The 23,273-nt window shown below is 38.0% G+C and overlaps 1 protein-coding gene across 5 annotated transcripts in view; it reads left to right on the forward strand.

Annotated features, from left to right (window-relative positions):
• Positions 1-23,273, forward strand: part of Grid2 (glutamate ionotropic receptor delta type subunit 2) — a 1,450,739-nt gene that overhangs the window by 848,246 nt on the left and 579,220 nt on the right. For all 5 annotated transcript variants that reach the window (XM_021164478.2, XM_029478539.1, XM_029478538.1 and 2 more), the window contains one exon: positions 15,939-16,058. In XM_021164478.2, the coding sequence (XP_021020137.1) occupies positions 15,939-16,058 (120 nt within the window). The remainder of the gene's footprint in view (positions 1-15,938; positions 16,059-23,273) is intronic.

Genomic DNA, 23,273 nt, shown 5'->3' on the forward strand with positions numbered 1-23,273 from the left:
CATAACTTCTGTTAGTGTTCATATGTCTCTGTTTAGTTTCTGTTTCCAGGATCTGTCCATTGGTGAGAGTGGGGTGTTGAAGTCTCCCAATATTTTTGTGTGAGGTGCAATGTGTGCTTTGAGCTTTACTAAAGTTTCTTTAATGAATATGGCTGCCCTTGCATTTGGAGTGTTTTTACAGTCTTTATCATAACAATTTTTAATTTAAGTTTAATTGTTGTTGCAATGTTAGTATTTAAGAAGAAGTAGATATGTGATATAAGTGAAGTTGTTGATGATTGATAATAGATAACGAGCTTTCAAACATGTTTTATTAAATATTTAAAATCATTAGATGTTGACCAGATATAAAAAGTAGAAGAAGTTATGTACAGACAGACAAGAGACTCAAGAACCACAGCTAAAAGCATCTCTTTATGACATGTATAAATTATTGTAGACAGAGCAGAATGTATCAGCTCTCAAGCAGATAACACAGCTATGCCATGCCCATGCAAAGAAGATAGCCTATGTTTATCTACAGAATCCTTAGTCTTTAAATGGTAACCTGTGCCCACTCTTGACTAGTTAAATATTCTTAATTGTTGGTTTAAATATTTGTTTGCTTATTTTCTTTTAATTTTATGATATTTTTATTTTTAAGATTTTCACATATTTATATAATAAATATGATCATTTACACCTTTCCTTTCTCTCCTCTATCTCCCATTGTACTTTTGGCATGCCTTCTTCTCTATTTCATGTATTATTTTTGCTGTTTTGATAACCCATTAAGTAAAATGTATACTGCCCATATATGCATGAGTGTGAAGTCATTCACTAGAGCATAGAAAAGCTACAAGTGGGAGCATGCTCAAAAAATTTTCTGACCATGTTTAACGCCTTCTCTCATCAAGTTTTAGAGCAGCCCATGCTACGGACATAGAGAGAAATATTTATAAGGTAATTTGCCAGCATGCTCTTATACCAAAGTGTACTAGGATATACAACCTCAGTAGCCATGGGCTTCTGGCCAGAATTACAATAGAAGCCATGACATAGTCTCTTGTGAACCGTTTAAAAATGAGAGTAGCATGATTAGTTACCCCATAGCAACCGTGCCAGTACTGCACTAGTAGGGAGATCTCACCTGACAGTTTAGTATTATAGGAGGAAGAGTCCAGCACTGGGTGAAATTATCAATTTCTTCTCTCTCCCAGCAGGGTACATACAGCCTTCAGCACTATATAAAAGCTTAGCCATTCAGAAGGAAGCTTGACATTTAGTTTTAAATTTATTTCTCAATGTCCTGAAGCAAAAATGTGTGGCATTTTCAGAAATATATCTTCCCATGTAGATATTGTAGGTAACCAACAGCCTGTTTTGTTTTAGGTGACTTCTGTGATGCTCTCGACCAATATAACTAATAGGGATGTATATTGTGCCTAGCACTGTGATTTTCACTTACTACCCAATGCCAATTAGGGGCTTTGTCCACCCATGTATGGTAATTCTATTTAAATCCTTAGGTTTTATTTAGAAATTTTTATATTAGAGTCTTTCCATAAACCTTGCATTCCTAGTTTTAGCTAAATCACACACTGTTCTCTCCTCCCTTATGCACACATCCTTATCCAACTTTATCCTGTAACCTATGAAACCCCCTACCCACTTCTTTCATGCCACATATATGCAACTAGTCACCCAATCATGCTTTAATTCTGTGGCTCCTCATACGCCCCTCCTTGAATTAGCTCTCATCCTTATCCCCTGACTTCTCCTATCAGCCACACCATTTCTTGATTAAGCTTTTGTGTATTATATGCTTCAGTATTTTTAATTGTTTTAATCAACTACTGTTCCTTGCTTAAAGTGTGTTCTGTCACAAACACTGGATTCTGACTTTTAATTGTGCTTCAAGTTAAACAAACATAGAACATATCTATGAGAGAAAACATGCAACACTGTCTTTTTAAAATTTCATCTGTTCAACTGCAAATTTCATTTTCCTTTTTATCTGAGTAATACTCCATTGTGTATATGTACCACATTTTCCTCATCTATTCTTCTGTTGATGGATATCTAGGTTGATTCTATCTCCAAACTACTATGAATAGAGCAGCTATGAACATCAATGTGTACTTGTCTCTGTTGGGGGATATAAGTCTATAAGTAAAAGTCCAGTGGTAGTGCCACTAGAACATATAGCATAAAGTAAATATTTACAATCTATGCCCATAATAAAGAGTTTTGCTCATTTCATCATATCTCTAAGCTCTCTTGTGTTCTGTAAACACACACACAGAGAGACTCACACACACTCACATGTTTAATTTACCATTGATTTTTACTTAATAGTCTAATTACTCTGCCATATATTCTAGATAATCTGTTTTGCATATTGGTGAAGCTTTCCACTGAGCTTTTCATGTGCTTATATTGAATGTTTCATTTCCACATTTAATTCAATTTAGGTTTTTTTTCAATAAATCTTCTTATTGAATTCTATCTTCATATATTGGATTGACCTCATTATTTAGTTCATTTTTGTGAGCTTGGAGTGAAACTGTATTAACCTTGAGTTGTTTTGACATAGTTGTACTTAGGCCTTTAAATTCTTTGTTTTTAGAAGTTTATCCAAATCATTCTCTTTGGAAGTCATTCGTGTGGAACTAGTACTATCCCCGAACAGCATACTATTTTTCTTCATTTTGTTTTTGTTTTTATGCTCCAACTTGAACATCTAGAGTTAGTTTGTTGGTAGAGATTTTTGCTTTCTTTTTTTTCTTTTATTTAATTATTTTTTTACACTCCAGATCTTATTCCCTCCCCCCCCAACCCCGCCGTCCACCTTCTGACTGTTACACATCCCATAGCTCCTCCTCACCCCTTGTCTCCACGAAGATGTTCCCAACCCCCAATACCCACCCAACAAGACCTCTATACTCCCTGGGACCTCCAGTCTCTTGAGGGTTAAGTGCAGTCCTCTACTGTAGATGTGTTGGGGGCCTCACAGCAGTTAGTGTATGCTGTGTGGTTGGTGGTCCAATGTGTGAGGGGTCCAGGTTAATTGAGATGGCTGGTCCTCCTACAGGGTCACCCTCCTTCTTTGCTTCTTCCAGCCTTTCCCTAATTCAACCACAGGGGTAGGCAACTTCCATCCATTGGTTGGGTGAAAATATCTGCATATGAATCTTTGAAATACTTGTTGGGTCTTATCTTTTTAAAAAATTCCTTCTTTCAATGGAGGTGTTACAATGTTCAAGATATAACTGGCTCATAGGATGACTGAGATATCAGTTTATATCATGGAATTAATATGTAGGATCTGAAGCTCTATCCTTAGTCCTGTCCTGAAGGTCAGATACTGTCTTTTGTCAGCTCAAGTCTCTTGCATGGCACTGTAGCTTGGGCAGGAAGTTGTGTTACTTCTCCTGTATGTGGTCTTACTCTAAGGCAACTATGGCACCCTCAATGAATTCCCAATTCTCTACACAACTGGTTGGTGACTCCCATAATGTGACTGTCTGTTTTTCATATGCTGGGCCAGTTGAGTTCTCTTGCTTCTGTCTGTAACTTTTACCAGAAGCTGTGAAACCTTGGGTACTTGTGGTTCCTATTTTGGGTTTGATTAAACCACACTCTGGGGTTTGAAACTTCTCTTTCTCTTTACTGTGAGGCAGAAAACTCTACCAGTGCCTATAGGACTTCTATCCTAGATTAGATATAATGTTAAAATTCTTAATATTGAAATGATTGCAAAAATTGTACTTTATTCATTCCATCTATCACTCTTTCAGCAGATGTTTGTAAAACATATGGAAAACATGTCTATATTATGGAATTCACAGTGCAAACTCTTTTATTGTATTACTCAAAAGCTTATACTATAGTACTGAATATTGGCTGTACTCCAGCTTGGTCTCTAAGACTTGTGATAGTAGTAGTGTACAGACACATTGGAAAGAGTATGTTGTGTTACAGTGCACACTCAAGCTTCATGGGAAAGACATGTAATGCCTGTAGTTAGACTTCTGTCTACTTTGTGAGTATTTTTCTTCTATAGCATCAACCCCCTAACATTTGATAGGAAAGAAAAAAAATGAAAGAGAAGAAAGAGGACATAGTTATCACTAGACTACTTCCTGCTGATTAGGGTCATCACATTCCTTGAGGCATGTTTGATTTTTCCTGTCATGTTATTTAATTTCTTGTTCTGGTTATTTCTTCTTTATCCATGGTTACTTAATAAACCACAACCAACAGCAAACAAGCAACAAGCAACAACCCACCAATAGCAAAAACAAAGCCTCTTGGGTCCCTAGCATTTATATACCCTCAGAAGAGACTCTAGAATTCATACACTTGAAGGAATTATCTGTAGCTGGTAAAATCACAAGCCTCCTAGAGCACTAGGCAAGTCATAGTCAGCTAGTATGGACAATCTGTATCCCACACCTGGGGTATAAATGAAAGCATATTTTTATAATATGTTCTCTCTCTCTCTCTCTCTCTCTCTCTCTCTCTCTCTCTCTTTCAAGACAGTGTTTCTTTGTGTAGCCCTCGCTGTTCTGGAACTCACTCTGTAGTGAGTCCAGGCTGGCTTCAAACTCAGAAATTCGCCTACTGAAGTGGACTGAACACAGGGTCCCCAATGAAGGACCTAGAGAAAGGACCCAAGGAGCTGAATGTGTTTGCAGTCCCATAGGAGGAACAACAATATGAACTAACCAGTACCCCCCAGAGCTACCAGGGACTAAATTACCAACCAAACAAAACACATGGTGGGACTCATGGCTCCAGCTGCATATGCAGCAGAGGGTGGCCTAGTCAGTCATCAATGAGAGGACAGGCCCTTGGTCCTATGAAGGCTCTATGCTCCAATGTAGGGGAATGCCAGGACCAGGAAGCAGGCGTGGGTGTGTTGGTGAGCAGGGGGAGTGTGGAGGGGATAGGGGGTTTACAAGGGGAAAACCAGGAAAGGGAATAACATTTGAAATGTAAATAAAGAAAATATCTAATAAAAGAAAAAGAAAAAAAAGATCTGCCTTCCTCTGCCTCCCAAGTGCTGGGATTAAAGGCATGCGCCACCAGTGCTCAGTTTGTGTTTTTCAAAGAAACCAAGATTCTCACTAAACATGTCTCCCATGGCACACAGCAATGGAGCTTAATTTCTTTGCAGTTTTTGTTTTGCTGCTTTCCCCACTTCCTAAGAGAATTCTACACCAAATGGTTATTACCTGCTTCCTGTGCTACACCCAGCTACTTTCTGCTCTCAGTCCCACTGCCTCTAGGCTAGCCTCTGTGCTACAGTCTTCCCAGCTCATGTTTGCCTTTCTCAGAGCCACCCATACCTTCTCAGCCATCCACCCCTTGTGATCAGAGGTCCCAAATTCCAGTAACTAGTAAATCTAAACTCTAGAAGCTTATAATTAATCAATCAGATTTATATATAATAAACTCTCAATTCACAAGATGCCCACACAATAATTTCAGAGCCAATTGATAATAATACAAACTGCCCACCTAGATTAGACAATTTATCCCAATTATTTTATCCCTATATGATATTACAGCTACCTGTGGCTATTTAAAGCTACATGGAATTGGAATCATCCTGTTGGTTCTCCATCTTCCTCCTCCCAGTCTCTGTTCCACCTTCCTTTTCCCTATCCAATCACAGGCTTCTTGTTTTATTAATATTTAAATTAATTGGACGGGGGCAATTTTGTTACAACTATTAAACTAAATGTTAATCCTTAATCTTGAGATACATACACGTGATCCTGGATCACATTTGTTAGCTTCTCAGTTTTACTTGTTTGACCCAGTCTTGCTTCCTCTAGTCTCTTTCATATGGCTCCTCCACAGTATTTTAAGCAAACATCCTATGTACAATCAAGTTTCCATCACAGAGCTGGTTCAATTGGGACTTGACTTAAAATATAAAATAATTAGAAAGGCTTGGAGGGACCTTATGGCATCTCAAAAGAGACCTAAAATGTAACAGGCATTGCTATGAGAACTTTGAGGAAGATGTTCCAGATGGTGAGACACTCTCACTGACACCTCTACTGGAATCAATTGTATATACAATGACAAAGGTTGTTTAATTTTCCAAATGCAGAGAACACATGAAGAGAATTATCCGATCAGGAAAGAAAATGACAAAAGGACACTTACTTAACAGATCAATAAAGGATGAAAATGTATTTCAGATGAAATCAGACATGAGTTTTAAAAAGAAACAAATGCAGCTTTGTTTAAAAACAAAAGAGCAAATTCAAAATATTATGTTGAAAATTTGTGATTATAAATAAAAATCACTATCCAGTTGGTATGTCCTCTATATATAAGTTAATCAAAATTCTCTAGTTCAAGTATTTTCACATTGGCTTAATTGTTCAATTTCTCCTTAAATCCTTGTGGTAATTATTTTTAATTCTTATTTAAAAATAACTAGAAAATGCTAGTGTACCAGGGGTTTCTGTATGTAACAGTATATTATGTCATATTGGTTGATAGTTAAAAGATATGTATTGAAACATATTGATGTTTGACAAAGAGTTTTTTGAGTGCCAAAAATATCAAAATACTTCCTGTTTCCAAAGGTAAACTATTTCCATTCACTAAGTATTGGTTAAATTGCCATATATTGTACCTTTTAAATCACAGAATAAGGGAAGAAAATATAAATATCAAAAATAATTACAAGTGTGATCAGTTCTGTATAATGAGAGATGGCAGCTGCTCTGGAAATATGTGACTGAAGATCATACTTAACAAAGAGTGTTGTTTAAGATGAGGAGGTCCAAGCCAAGAAAAGGGCAGGGAGTCCTAGGAAAGTGAAATAACAAATGTTTTACATGGGTTAGAAGCCATAATGCAAGCTTCCAATGGAGAAATCATGATGTATGCTTCCAAAGGAAAGAATCAACCAATGCTCCTACCCAGGAATGATGATTGTGAACAACTACGACCAGCATGGAATGATATCCATAACTATTCAGTAGTAGCATAAATAGCCTGGCCATAATGAACAACTCTTTTAATGGACTTAGGACCTGCTCAACCAAAGAGAAATCATGCTTAGCACGGAAAGTATGGCCAGCTGCCTAGTGTTGGTGAAGTCACAGGTCATGGAAGAGAACCTACAACTGTCACTTAACTAAAATAGCATAATTTCCAATGGAATAAGGCATTCTTATAGTGTCTTAAGCAGGGTATTGATAACTCCAGATGCCCTCAGATTCCTAGGGAAAGAGCTGTTATGAAATTCTACTGATGGGACTAAACATATATGGGCACCTGTGTAGAGGCTCATATTACTCCATAGAAGAGATATGGGCCAGGCTACAGCCTCTACATCCATGAAAGCAGGTGCAAGTGCCACGTCTTCAGGGCACTGAGAAGCTATTGGGAGATTGCAAGAAGTAATGATAAAGTGGAATCCTAAAAAAAGAAAGATGGTCTATGCCCTGGGCAAGATGAGATATAGGTTATTTTGTTTGCAATGTTTCAAAATATAAATCCTTAGAGAAAAGGAACATATTGGTTTTCTGTGGAAAAACAATGATATATCATTGAGTATGTACATATCTGAAGGAGAAAATGAAAATTTAGGAATGATTTGCATGAACACAACTTGAACTATAAAATACAACTTTTACAGATAAACAGACTTTTGTCATGGTAGTTTTCAAAAATTGCACAGTGGGTAAGATATACATGCAATGGAATCAAGAAGACCTGAGTTCATATCTTCAGCATTCACGTTTTAGAAAATCAGTAGGGTTTGATAGTCAATTAACGTATCAAACTTGAAAAGCTCTAGATTAATTGAGAGACCCAGTTTGAAAACATAGGGAGGAATTTTATTGAGGAAAACAGACGATATTGACTTTTTCTGTCCATATTCACAAGGATAGGGCAGAGAGAGAATGTGTGTGTGTGTGATCATGTGTATGTGTGTGTGTGTGTGTGTGTGTGTGTGTGTGTGTGTGTGAGTGTGTGAGCAAGCATAAGCAAATATCATTTATATCCTTTAAAAGAGACTCCCAGAATTCACGAATGAATGTTTGAATTTTAGTTCATTTGTCTTATAAAGCAGGTAACAGCACATTTTAATATTGTACCAATGTTCATTTTTTTTTAGCAATCCACTTTAAAACATATATGCTATATGAGACAAGCAATATGCATGTATAATTTAGAGAGAAAAACCTAGAAGGACAGAAATATTTATCTTAATAAATGAGTTCTAATTGCTTCTTTTATGGCATGGACTATATCATCTGTTAGCTATAAGTCTTTACTGTGAATCTATATGTATAAGTGTGTGCTAATGTAAATATGCACATGCAAGTGTTATATGCTGCTTCAAATTTTTCTAATCACGAGCCACTTGTGCCTATTTTGGAACTATCACATCATTCCTGATGATATTTATCCATACATTACTGTCTCAATATGGGTTACTGAGCCCAAACAAGGAAAGAACCTGGAGGGAGGAGCACAGGCCAAGGAGGAGTGCCACTTTCTGCCTTTAACCCTTATGGATTCAGACTGCTTTCTTATAGAAACCAGGACCATCAGGACAGTGGTGTTCCCTCTCACAAATATCACTAATTAATATCATGCCTATCAGGCTTTCCTATAGCCCAAACTTATGGAGGCATTAACTCAGTTGAGCTTCCCTCCTCTCAGATGACTCTAATTATATCAAGTTGATCTTAAACTATCCAGCACTACCACTAAATGAAATACAATGTTTTCTTTCTGCTGAGGATTTTTAACCTCATAAACAACTCAAAATATAGTCAATCTTTGCAATCATATTCTTTTCTTTTTTCATTAATTAATTTATTTACTTATTCCCTTTAAATCCTGATTGTATCCCGCAATCCCTCCACTCCTCACAGATTGCCCACTCATTGTTCCCTCCTCTTTTCCTTAGAGAAAGGGAATTTCTCCTTGAGTACCACCCTGCCATGGGACATTAATTATCTCCTCTCCCATTGAATCCGGACCAGGCAGTCCAGCTAAAGGAAGGGGATCCAATGACAGAAACAGAGTCAGAGGCAGCCCCTGCTCAAATTGTTAGGAGACCCATTTTGAAGATCAAGCTGCTTGATCATCGGCTTCAAATATGTAGAGCACCCTAGGTCCAATACCCTTTCTTGGTTTCCCCTCTGGAAGCCCCCTAAGCCTCCCTCCTCCCCTGCTCAACAACATACCCACCCTTCTTCCTGGCCCTGGAATTCCCCTACACTGGGACATAGAGCCTTCACAGGACAAAGGGTCTCTCCCATAGATGGCCTACAAGGCCATCCTCTGCTACCTATGCAGCTAGAGCCATGAGTCCCTCCATGTGTACTCTTTGGTTGGTGGTTTCGTCCCTAGGAGCTCTGGCAATACTGGTTGGTTCATATTATTGTTCCCTCTATGGGTCTTCAAAACCCTTTAGCTCCTTGGGTCCTTTCTCTAGCTCATCCAATGGGAACCCTGTGCTCAATCCAATGCTTCCTGTGAGCAGCCACCTCTGTATTTTTCAGGCTCTAGAAGCGCCTTCCAGGAGACAGCTATATCAGGCTTCTATCAGCAAGCACTTCTTGGCATCCACAATAGTGTCTGGATTTGATGTCTCTATAGGAGATGGGTTCCCAGGTAGGGCCTTCTCAGGATGGCCTTTCCTACAGTCTCTGCTCCACACTTTGTCTCCATATTTCCTCCCTTGAGTATTTTGTCTCACTTTCTAAGAAGGACTGAAGCATCCACACTTTGATCTTCCTTCTTTTTGAGCTTCATGTGATCTATCAATTTATCTTGGGTATTCTGAGTTTTTAGGCTAATATCCACTTATCAGTAAGTGCATACCATGCATTTTCTTTTGTGATTAGGATGCTTCACTCAGGCAGATATTTTCTAGTCCCATCCATTTTCCTAAGAATTTCATGAATTCATTGTTTTTAATAGCTGAGTAGTACTCCATTGTGTAAATGTACTACATTTTCTGTATCCATTCCTCTGTTGAGGGACATCTGAGTTCTTTCCAGCTTCTGGCTATTATAAATAAGGCTGCTATGAGCATAATGGAGCATGTGTTCTTATTACCAGTTGGAACATCTTCTGGGTATATGCCCAGGAGAAGTATAGCTGGATTTCATTTCTTGTCCAATGCATTTAGGATTTTGTAGGCTTCTTATATGTTCATGGGCATCTCTTTCTTTAGGTTAGGGCAGTTTTATTCTATAGTTTTATTGAAAATATTTACTGGCCTTTTAAGTTGGGAATCTTCACTCTCTTCTATACCTATTATCCTTAGGTTTGGTCTCCTCATTGTATGCTAAATTCTGGAATGTTTTGGGTTAGGATCTTTTTACATTTTGCCTTTTCTTTGATTGTTGTGTCAATGTTTTCTATGGTATCTTCTGTGCCTGAGATTCTTTCTTTCTTTCTTTCTTTCTTTCTTTCTTTCTTTCTTTCTTTCTTTCTTTCTTTCTTTCTTTCTCTCTCTCTCTCTCTCTCTCTCTCTCTCTCTCTCTCTCTCTCTCTTTCTTTCTTTCTTCTATTTCTTTTAATCTGTGTGTGATGCTTGCATCTATGACTCATGATCTCTTTCCTAAGCTTTCTATCTCCAGAGTTGTCTCCTTTGTGTGTGTGTGTGTGTTTTAATTGTTTCTACTTCCAGTTTTAGATTCTGGATGGTTTTGTTCAATTCCTTCACCTGTTTGGTTGTATTTTCCTGTAATTCTATACGGGATTTTTGTGTTTCCTCTTTAAGGGCTTCTATTTGTTTGCCTGTGCTCTCCTGTATTTCTGTTTTGTTTTGTTTTTGTTTTTGTTTTTCAAGACAGGGTTTCTCTGTGTAGCCCTGGCTGTCCTGGCACTCACTTTGTAGACCAGGCTGGCCTCAAATTTCTTTAACCAAGTTATTTATGTCCTTCTTAACATCCTCTATCAGCAACATGAGATGTGATTCTAAATCCACAACTTGCTTTTCTGTTGTTGTATCCAGGACTTGCTGTGGTGGGAGAACTGGGTTCTGATCATGCCAAGTAGCCTTGGTTTCTCTTGGTTAGATTCTTGCATTTGCCTTTTGCCATTTGGTAATCTCTGGTGTTAGATATTCTTGCTGTGTCTGCCTGGAGCTTGTTCCTCCTGTGAGTCTGTAAGCCTGTGTCAGCATGCCTTGGAGACCATCTCTCTCCTGGTAGAACTATTGTACAGAGGGCTCTGGAATAGCCTCAGCTCCCAGGTGCAGATGGTAGATTGGAAGGATCCTGTCCCAGGTGCTCCAATGTTCCTGTGTTCTGAACACTCCTGGCCACCCATGCTCCAGACAGTTATTGAAGAGGAAGTGGCTATCTCCTGTGAGGACAGCTCTCTCCTTGAGGGACCAGTGCACTAAGGGCTGTAGTGCAACCTCAGCTCCTGGGTGCAGATGAGTAATCATTTTCATAATGCCTTTCCCCTCAATTTTTTGTAGCAGCAGGGGAACGAGATACTTTGGTCTATTTAGAAATTTTATTATTTATTTTGTTATTTAAATTTAGTGATAAATATTTCTTAAGCTGCTTTGATTCTCCAACTTTTAACTTTTCTTCCCTTTTTCTTCTTATTTTTTCTCTATTTGTTGCCCATGATATTTCTCTATTATGTGTGTAGAATAAAATCCAAAGTAACATACTCAGCATTTTAAAGATCCTTGAGCAGCAGTTTTGATGATCAGTGTAAAGGACATATAGGATGCTACCTTGCTGTTTGGTTTATCAATGATCGATTAGCTTATATTGCATGGAATCGTCTATATCACCACAAGATTTATAAATATAACCATGCATACACAAAGATAATGACCATTCATCATGCCCAACCAGAATGTTTTTGCCAACCTCTACTTTCAAGGTTAATCAGAAGATAGATGAAAAAAAAAACTCGAAAGCACTGGAATCTTAAAACAAACAACAGAAAGATCAGGTTAAATCTGGCTGAGATAACAACGAATGTTGTTTAAAGGGCTTATTTGCTTACAGTGTTGACCTCTTGAGCATCCTAGATAACTTCCTGAGGGCAGAATCCTCTGATTATGCATGTCAAAAGCTCATTAATGATAGAGCAGGAAGAAGATAAATTACAAAGTCAAAAAGGTGAGCAAGGTAGGGCCGCAGGAAACTAAGTGCAAGTCCTCTGATTTATGGTTTTTATGCTTGTTTCCTATAAATGCATTAAGTTACACAGTGGAAGCTGCTCCCTGCAGAGGAGGACCTGGCCCTGCACAGTCATAGCCTACCAACTGGGAAGACTGAGAAAGTAAAAGAGTGACTGGAGTGTTTAAAACTTTCTGAGGTTAGAATTTTCCATAGAGTAGTCATAAGAACACACAATTCCTTCCCTCTTTCTAGAAGTGAGACAATAAACAAGAATTCTCATGGAGTTAGGATATATTTTGAGGTAGGATGAGAATAAGAGCTTTCTCTGACAGAGGAAATGATATAGCCATGGTTGGACTGGGATTTTCTATGCTGACCAGGCTGGCCCCCAAATCAAAGAGTTCTGCCTGCCTTTGCATCCCAGATGCTGGTGTGAAATCTATGTGCTTTCAACCATGCACAGATGATTCTGTACACAGTGAGATTTCTGAATGCCTTACCCACAAGCCTCTTCACCTGAGCTCTATCTCTGAAACTTACATGGTGGAAGTGGAGATCTAACTCCTGCAAGTAACTCTTTGCTCTCCGCATGCAATATGGCATTGGCCTTGCCCCAATGAATAAATAAATATGTATAATAAGTTTCTTTAAATAGGATTTTTTTTAGAATTAGAATATTTGGAACTTATGTATAATGATGTACACTGTATTCATACATATATTATTAACTTAGAGATATCAGATTTCATTTAAATTTGTAAGAGATATTGGATGTTTCCCACACTAATACTGACCTCTAACATGGCATAAAATTGAATTGCACCAATTGGATGCATTCTTTATATAAACATAGAAGCAAGCAAGAAGTACAGGCAAATGACACAGGGGATAGAGCATGCTGTACAGCTCCTCAGGCCCATGGTTATCATGTTGGATCTACAAATCCTATCTCCAAGGACTTCTCACCATTACATGAATGTATAAATCCACACACACGTTACATCCATGCACACACAGAGTCATATAAATGAATTGAATTTTAAACTTTAGCTGACAAGGAGGCAAAGTCAGGAAGTGTGTCTTGTAGTGTTAGGTCTTTGAAGATAAAGGCTGGAAAAACACTTGACCAAAATGGTGCAAACAATTGCAGCTCTCAATATAATAACACTCCACTGCTTTACTCATAATGCCATACTATCTGTATAGCAGAAATAACACTTTGAGATAAGTGCTTCATTGTACTTTTAAAATACACAGACACTGAGAGAGAGGGAAGTTAAGCTAGTTGGTCAGTTTCTGCACAGCTGTTATATGCCTAGGTCACTGGTGAAGCCTTCTGCTTGTCACTGCTAACTCATATGAAAAGACCACAGACATAAAATTTAACATATTCATCCATGATATGACTAGATAATTTTAATTCCTGTCTAAATCAAGGAAGTAATGATGAAAAACGTGTTCTGTTGATTATGCTGCTGTAAAAATAAAATAGATTGATTATTGAAATTCATCATAAAGAGCACTTGCTTCTGTCAACACATTCTTGTGGTAGTGGGCCACTGCTTTATTCTTTGTTGGGCAAAATGGAGCTCAAAGCCATGAGTAGGTAGGCCAGCCTGGCTGGCTACCTACACATGACTTCTAGTTATCAGCATGTTCTTCACTGCCTGGTTCTTTGTTTACAAGGTCACTTCCACCAAGTACACATGTGATATTTACAAAGAGTCCGCCATCTCCTTGGTGGCCCCAGTCTTCCTGAGCTTTGAAGTTTTCTTTCTCCTTCTTGGGGTTAGCATCTACATATGAGTCCCCAAGGGCATCCAAGAGTCAGCTTTTATAAAATATGTTTTACTATTTCTTGGTGTTTCCACTTATTGTTTACAATGAAGGCAGGTGTGTGAGAAGCAAAAAAGAAAGAGAAGAGGAATTCATAATAAAGATTGGAAACGTTAAGTTGACAATAGTTATCTGAATGTCTTTTATGAAGTAGGTATTCTGTGAGTGTCTGGAAGGCAGAGAGGAAGTGTAAGATGGAGCAGACAGCAAAGAACCAGCCAAGAATTGCAAAACTGGAGCTACAAGTTTAAGACAAGTATTACATGTTTAGGCAGAGGTGATAACTGGAGCAGTTCAAAAACAGATTATTTATTGTCAAAATAAATGTCATTACAGAGCCAAAAATCATCCCAGGGAACACACTAATGCTGAAGTGACTGAATATCACAGTAAGTTTAAAATCCTAAATAAGGTGAAGGTTGATAGAACAAAGTGAGTAAGAACAGTAAGGAGCATGTATGACCATGTGGCCATCTATCCACATGATACAACTCACAGACTATATGAAGCTCAAGAAGAAGGAAGACCAAGTGTGGATGCTTTAGTCCTTCCTAGAAGGGGGAACAAAATACTCACAGGAGGAAATACTGAGCAGAGACCGAGGAAAAGACTATCCAAAGATTGCCACACCGGTGATCCATTCCATATACAGAAATCAAACCCAGATACTATTGTAACAACAAAAAGTGCTTGCTGACAAAAGCATGATATAGTTGTCTCTTGAGAGGATCTGCCAGAGCCTGACAAATACAGATGCAGATGCTTGCAGCCAACGATTGGACTGAACACGGGGTCCCCAATGGAGGAGTTAGGTAAAGGACTGAAGAGCTGAAGGAGTTTGCAACCCCATAGGAAGAACAATATCAACCAACCAGACATGCTAGAGCTCCCAGGGACTAAACCACTAACTAAAGAGTACACATGGAGCGCGACCCATGGCTCCAGCCACATATGTTGCAGAGGATGGCCTTGTGGGAGAAGCCCTTGGTTCTGTTGAAGGCTTGATGTCCCACTGTAGGGGAATGCGAGGCTGGAGTGAACGGGTTGGGGAATACCCTCATAGAAGCAGGGGAAGGGGCGGTTGGATGGGGGTTTCTGAAGGGGTAACTAGGAAGGGGGATAACATATGAAATGTAAATAAACAAAATATCCAATAGAAAAAAAAGAATGAAGGAATTATGGAGTCTGGAAATTCCCAGAGTCTCAATGCCAGCAAAGACAGTTGAGAGCATAAAACATTATCTAGCCCAGTTTACCCTTGCTTATATAAATATATAATTTATCATATTTATTAAATGAGTTTTCTTAACTATTATGTAAAAATGTAAAGTCATACATACTAATGCAAAACAGTATGATATTTTGAAATATATGTATATACATGCACACACATTGTTTCATATATAAATCAGGCTAATAGCATATTTCTTATTAAATAGTTCAAAGTCTTTTCTTTGATCTTTTGGAAACAACACATTCAATTATTGTTATTGCTTCAAAAATAAATTCACAGGAGAAAATAAACTACAAAGTTTTATGTGATGCATTTTAAAATTCCTAGGTATACTTTTCAATCAAATTTAACTGGAATTGTGTCCAAAATAGCTTCTTTTAGTTTCCTGAATGCTGCTGTACTCTGGTGACATGCCCTTGTACTTCAAAAGACATAGTGGCCACACCTTCACTATGGAGCTGAAACTCAGCTCTAATCAGGCTCCATTTTGAGTAGTCATTGGCTCATGGGACTAAAGTTATTTTTTAGAACAAGTGGATGAGATTGAATTAAGCGATTTCTGGTGACTTTTAACAGAACTCCTGAGTGTGTTGTGCATCTACTAAAATTAGTCCACTAATAAGCATATTCTTTGAAATTTTATTTTATGAATGGAGAGTGCTTATAACTTCATTTATCCTTTATTAGTAATTGTTTGGTTTTCCTGAAATTTTAAATGTGTCTCTTCCCTCATCTAGGGTGGAGTTAATGGATTGACTGGAGATCTAGAATTTGGAGAAAATGGAGGTAACCCCAATGTCCACTTTGAAATCCTTGGAACCAACTATGGAGAAGAACTTGGCAGGGGTGTCCGGAAAGTAAGCCTGAACTTGTTACAATTTCTTTTCTCTATACTGTTGTGGTTTTGCAATATAATTCTCTGCAATGTGATCACAGTATCATTAAAATGCATGTGAGCAGGAGTAAGGAAGGAGAGCACTCCTTAGACAGACAGTTGGGCGTTTGGAGTAGATACATAAGTACATGGAACAATTAGTTAGATTCATACCTTAGAATAATTTAACTGAAGAGAAATAACATAGTTCTTCCCTATTGAAATTGTATCACCTTTCAGTCATTGCGTTAATGCCTTTTTGAAATACTAAATTAAATATTTAGACAAAGCCTAGCTGTTTGATTTTTAGTTTGTGATATGCACATCAGAAAAAGTGTTTGAGTAACTTTAATACAATAGCATTGAAAGTCAGCTACAGAAAGTGACATTATAGTAGAATTTTGTGTCTGGCCTGGAGCCAGGAGATTATACTTTACAGGAAATGATCCTTAGTATATTCTGCAGATCATGTAATGAGGCAGCTAGGTACCAATAAAGGATGTTTGACAGAATACCATGATGATAGCTCTCTCAAGGAGAATTATGATAGTCCTCGGAGAAATGACTTCTTTGTACTTTGAACCTGCCATTTTTCAACAGTTTTATAGGGGAAAACTGCAGGTAAGTTTGCATACAGAGCTGATACCAGTAAAGGTCTGGGTGTCTGATGTTGACTATGTTGAGGGTAACTGGCTCTAGATATGCTTCAAAATAAAAGTAGTGACTGGAAAAACCCAGACTCACTCCCTCAGTTGCAAGCCTGGTACTGTACTCCAAATTTAATGTGAACATTGGGTTATTTCTTTATCACCCAATGAAGCAAAATTTGCCAGTATTCAGTCTTGTCTTCAGTCTTACATATTCTCTTTCCAGCTTCTAAAGTTCTACCTTGTTTGCCTGTTTCATCCTTGCTTTGGCATGTAGTAGAAATACATTAATTTATTTTGTTTAACTTTTTCAATTATATAAATATGCTATAATTTATTACACTGTTTACACAGTAAGGCAGTTGCAGTGTTCATACATATATTTATTAACGATATACTATTGTACTTGTGCATATATTTTTGTGTGGAACAGTAGAATTACAATAGAAGATACATTACTGGATATCATCAAACCCGTTATTGAAATACGTCAATTTTCACTGACCAGAGCATCATAAGTAAGTTCTTGCCATCACATGAGTGAAACTCATCCTGATTTGTCAGACGTCTAAGCTTCATGTAATGTCTTGATACAGTCAAACATCTTTTGGTTTCTCTTTAAATTCTCTGCCTATAAAGCATTCTACTTCCTATTTTGGGCATCTCAGATTTCTCTTTGACTTTATTTTCCTTTCAAGTTTTGTTCTTTCTTTGGTTGTTATCTCTTTAGTAAGAGTGTGTATTATGTGTTTGTGTGTGTGTATGTATGTACTTGGGACTCAGGACAATGGTTAATGGAAATAATTTTGAATGTAGATATATATTTATACTTACATGAACCACATTTTTTGTTATCATCTTGCCTATCTCTCATTGTTACATTGATGATTATGATTTGAGTTTTCTGAAATTGTCCTTTAGTTGGATTTTATGTTGAAGTTAAGCTGAATTAAATGAAATGTATTAGTAAGGTGAGCACTCCAGAGCCATGCATAGTACAAACATACACTAATCACTTGCCATTGACAGACAAATCTTAATTTTTAAGTAACTAAACATTTATTGATGCAAACCTATTTTTAAATTTGTTTCCTTATTCACTTTACCTCCTAATATTAGCTCCCTTCCTCCCAGTATGCCCTCACACTGATCAACACCCCAAATCCTCCCTCCCCTTCTTTTGGGAAGGGGCACCCCCCTCTGGGCATCACTCCATCACTATAACTCCCCTCCCAGGGCACAACAAGGTACTGCAGGACTATGTTCATCCTCTGCTACTGGTGCCAGAAAAGGCTCCAGTTAGGAAAACCCGATCCACTGGCACGCAAACAATAGATTCAGGGACAGCCCTAGCTCTAATTGTTGGAGTACCCACATGAAGGCTGAGCTGCACGTGTGCTAAATATGGACAGGGGGCCTATGTCCAACTTGTGCTCACTCTTTGGTTTGTGATTCTGTCTCTGGGATCCCTCTAGGAGCCATGTTAGTTGACTCTCTTGGTCTTCCTGTGAAGTCCCTCTCTTCTTTGGTCCCTCAATCCTTCCCCCAACTCTTTCATAAGACTCCATGATCTCCATTTTATCTTTGGCTGTGAATCTCCTCATCTCTTTCTATTGGATACTGGGTGAAACCTCTCAGAGGACAGTTATGCTAAGCTCCGGGATGGACAAAGCTTAATGGATGGCATTGTCAGATATTTAAAGAACAAAAATAGAAAACAAATGAAAAGTGAAAAGGTTAACATGTTTTTGCAGAAACGAAATAGCTTTGAAAGATGCAAGGGAGGATCTTTAGAATGTAAATAAATTGAGCATATTTGAATATTAAGACTGTCATTTAAGAGAAACAGATGAAGATAGAACAAAATTATGTTAAGTAATGATTGATTTAAAGTATGAAAATAAAGGGGGAGAATGCAATACAGAAGTAGCTGGTATTCTTAACCTTAAGTGGGGATGGTGTGGCTTACCAGAGTACAAAAGAAGGGGTGAAGAAAGAAGCAAGTCAAGTCCTTAACACAATATGGGTTTGCAGGTATTAAGGAACTAAGGCAATAGTTACTGAATATAATGGGTTTTTTTGCTGGTGAAATCACAGGTTGAGATTATCTACTAAAGGAAAAGGCACCACAGTAGCAAAAGATGTTGGAAATTAGGAAGTCAAAGGAATAAAGTGGCAAACAGGAGACAGAGGGGAATTGCTAGGCAGGGCTGATATCACATCAAAAGACAAAAACAAGCACTTCACTGTAGCAGTAGTCTTGGTTGTGTTTGTCAGCAGCCCTCCGCACACTGAATGAGTTTGACTAATGCAGGCTGGATATTTTTTTAATCAGGTTGCTGTCCTTTCATTTTACTGTTTTTATAGTAATGCAATAAAACAAGTGAGATTAAAGACAATAGTAAGATATGATTAAAGTGACAAAGCTTGAATCCTATCCTAGACTGGGTAACAAAGGCTAAAGAGATAAAGAGACTTTCAGCAACAGAAACAAAGTAAGGTTCAAATAGCTTCATCCTGGATGTGTCTCAAGCTTCTATCATGACATGAGGGAAGTAGGAGAGTCTCTGAGCCAGAAAACTGTGAGAAGAGAGTATCTCAGGATAGGAAGGTTGGGGTGTGTGAATGCTTATGCAGGTGGCAAAAGAGGGCTTCCAGCCTATCAATTCTAGAATTCCTGTGTGTTCTGTAATGGCTGGAACTCAGTGTAGTCACTTTGACCTGTGCGGAATTCAGTGTGGGCTCATTATCTAGCACTAAAGGAACAGTGATGTAAAGACATGAAAGTATGTGTATGTCATTTTCAACTATAACAGATGACCAAGGGAACTGTTCAGATTTCTACACTCTAGCTTCAAAACTGGACTGAAGCTCTCCTAAGTGCAAATACCATACAGATATTCCACTAAAGGTCACTAGAATTCTTATAAATTACTGACTCTAAGGTGCTTTTTATATTGTTGGCACCTTCAAGTGTGAATCCAGATGTGCTGACACACACCTGCAATTACAGCACTGAAAAGGCTGAGGCAAGACAATTGAGAATTTTAGGACTACATCTTCTCAATGAAAGAGACCCAGGGTTAAAGTAATTTTTTTCTCCTTGTTTAAAAAATGGTTAAACATTTCTGGTTTTAATAATTTTTTTCATTTATTCTAAAACTTTACATATTCAGTTAGTGTATATTTGTATGCAAGTATGTGTGTCTATACATGAGTGCATGTGTGTGTGTGTGCGCGTGCATGTGCATGTGTGCACACATGCCTGAACATGTGACCATGAGTACCAGTTGGCACCCCAACATATTTGTTTATAGAGATCATTTTTCCACAGAATCATGAATTTCATAAACTATTTACCTAATAAATTCTGAATCTATGCTGCTTTAAAATCCCTGTGAATGAGTTGGGGAAATGCAGCTTAGTTAATGTGTGGAGCAGCTCCTTCACACAAATATTGGGACAAGCAATAATGCATTCAAAGATGCAAAGAAAGCCTGACCACCCAAATAACTGCAGCAGAGATGTATTAGGTATCCGTCCGGAATTAAAGCTCCAGTCTCTACTACTCTATCCACTTCTCAAAAAGAGTAAATGGCTTTCTAACTGAGGAGCTGTCAAGTTGTCAGGGTTTGTTGTGCAGCCAGAGGCTGAATGCGCATGATGCTCACACACTTATCGCCTCCAGCAGGGATCCTGTCAGATTTCATGAACCGGGCAGAGTGTGTCTGTTAGGATTTGACCACAGATTCGCAATCCTAAATGTTGGATCAGTCTGTGCTGCGTTGGCATTATATGAATGAAGACTTCGTTCCCCTGAGTTCAGTGGGCATGTGAAGACGGGAAATTCTCACTGCCTTCTAACCAAAACAAAGAGCTTTCCGATTTTATGTTTTCTATATATTGTTTTTCCGGGAAGGTGTTTAACTCAGACAATAGTATATTGAAGGTGCATCATGTATCCTTGAGAAAAATTGAAGTGAAACTCAATGCTTGTTTTTGAGGTCATTAAGATTTTCTGTTAATCCTGCACTCGGGCTGTTCTTCCTGATGCTCCATTCCAACCCTGAATTTCCATGAAAATAATTGCAACAGTAACATTGTATAAAGCAACCTAAATCCGAGTTTATAATAGAACTATGTGAAAAGGAAAGCCTATTCAGAATAAAACCATAAAGAATCAATACAGTTTTCCTTAGAGAAGGTATTCTACCGCAACAGCTTTTGTTTGTCTGAATTTTCTTTGTTCTGTTTGCCAATGCCACCCACGTTCTGCTGTGAGGAGCTGAGTTCCAGAATTAACACGTAATGCACTGCCCTAAAGGTCTTCCAACTTTATCATAAAAGGAAAATAAGGCCAGGAAAAGTACATTAAAGCTGCTTCCACAGCCAATCTTAACCAGACCATAATGTTTAGAGCAATGATTCCCTGCCTTCCTAATGCTGTGGCCCTTTAATACAGTTCACATTATTGTGGTGACCCCCAACCATACAATTATTTTGTTGTTACTTCATCCCCCTTACATATAATTTATAAAAACAATACATTTAATTTTATTGCCTTCTGTTGGATTAAGCCTTCAAAAACACTTTGGTATCACAAAATCACATGATTTCCGAGTAACTTCATACTTTATAGAATGCTATAGTGTGTTATAACGTAAAGAATATTGATCACAGTCATCACCTGTGAAGAAGGAAGTTCTATTGGTTTGTTGTTGTTTTGTTTTGTTTTGTTGAAGTGTGGGCTATGAGAAGGTCTCTGCTTTTAAGATGCTCCACGTGCGATGGCTGGAGGGTGCAGAACGTAGCTACATGTTCTGAAGTCTAGGTTTTCTCTGCCTTTTCTAGAAGACTAACTTGCTCTTTCATTAAGATTGCATCTGCAGCAGTCTAGTTTCAGTACTGCCTCTTAAAGATAGAGGAAACCATCACTTTTGGAGTTTGGGATGAGGTGACTCTTCCATAATGCAGCAGAGATACCTGACAGAGCTGAATTCTAATGCCAGGTTTTGATAGACAAAGGAACATCTGTCTGGAAGGACTAGGAAAATAACAAAACGTTGCTTAATGTAGTGACCAACTTTATACAGGATGCCTATATTGTTGTCAAATATTATTTCTAAATTCACTGTTGGATCTTTTGTGAAAAGATTTCTATATGGTAGCCTGAGTAAAAGCCATTTTCACCAATGGGAATGAGGAACATCCAGCCTGTTCCTATTGGGCCCCTCATTGCATTGAAAGGTGGAGGAAGCACAATTCTTTCCATGTTCATCTTGAGAAAATCCTATGTGTGTCTCAGATAAGTATTTTTCATTCTCATATCTCTGATCTCCATGAGAGAAGTACACAGTAGGTCTCAGTTCTTAGGCCTTAAACTAAGAAACGGAGCAAGACCATTGCTCACATGCTTCTCAGGCTTTGAAATTTAGACTGGCATCGTAGCCTATGATCTGGTTCTCCAGCTTACAGATGGCTAATCTTGGTACTTCTTCACATCCATAACTGAATGAACCAATCCTGCATAATATATTTTATATAATATATAATTAAATTTTTTGAATTAATGTATGTGTACGACTATTTTGTCTGAATATATATGTATTCATCTGATGCCTACAGGGGTCGGAGGAAGGTGTCTGATCCCTTGAGAGTGGAGTTACTCTTATTAGTCACCATGTAAGTGCTGGAAATAGACACAGAGTTGTCTAGAACAGCATAATCATATATATGTATATGACTATGTACCAAGAGTATCATGTATGTTATAATTTCTATTTAAAAAACACAATTAATATATATGGCATATGTTGTTTTAATATTTTAATAGAATGGAATGATTACAAGGGGCTGCTGAGATGATTCAGCAGTTGAGAGCACTCATAATCTCTGCAGAGTACCTGGGTTAAATTTCAGCACCCACATGGTGGCTCACAATCATGTAGGTTTTAGATACCCCCTTCAGGCAAACATGTGGTGCATATATATATATATATATATATATATATATATATATATATATATACATATATATATTCAGGCAAAACATTCATACATACACACACACACACACACACACAAGAAGGAACCAAATCAAACCCATTTTTAGTAAAATTTCCATTTTGAATAGGGGTCAAATAAAGTTCCCACATTCTATTTGGCAGAGAGAGAGGGGTACATAGGTAGCTGACATCCAGGTTGGCAAGTTAATGCATAAGATCTTTAACACTCTGGCTCCAATACACAGTTCAGCTCCTTAGTCTGTCCTTTGTCCCAGATCAATCACTAGTGGCTTGATTACAATAAATTCTGTTTTCTGTATTGAATTGGTGTTTAAGTTATGTTGGATTAAAGTGGACCCTGAAACAACAAATAAATAATTTTTTTAAGAAAAAAATAAACCAGCCGGGCGTGGTGGCGCACGCCTTTAATCCCAGCACTCGGAAGGCAGAGGCAGGCGGATTTCTGAGTTCTAGGCCAGCCTGGTCTACAAAGTGAGTTCCAGGACAGCCAGGGCTATACAGAGAAACCCTGTCTCGAAAAACCAA

This window comes from Mus caroli, chromosome 6, assembly GCF_900094665.2.
Source record: "Mus caroli chromosome 6, CAROLI_EIJ_v1.1, whole genome shotgun sequence".
Taxonomy (NCBI): Eukaryota; Metazoa; Chordata; class Mammalia; order Rodentia; family Muridae; genus Mus; species Mus caroli.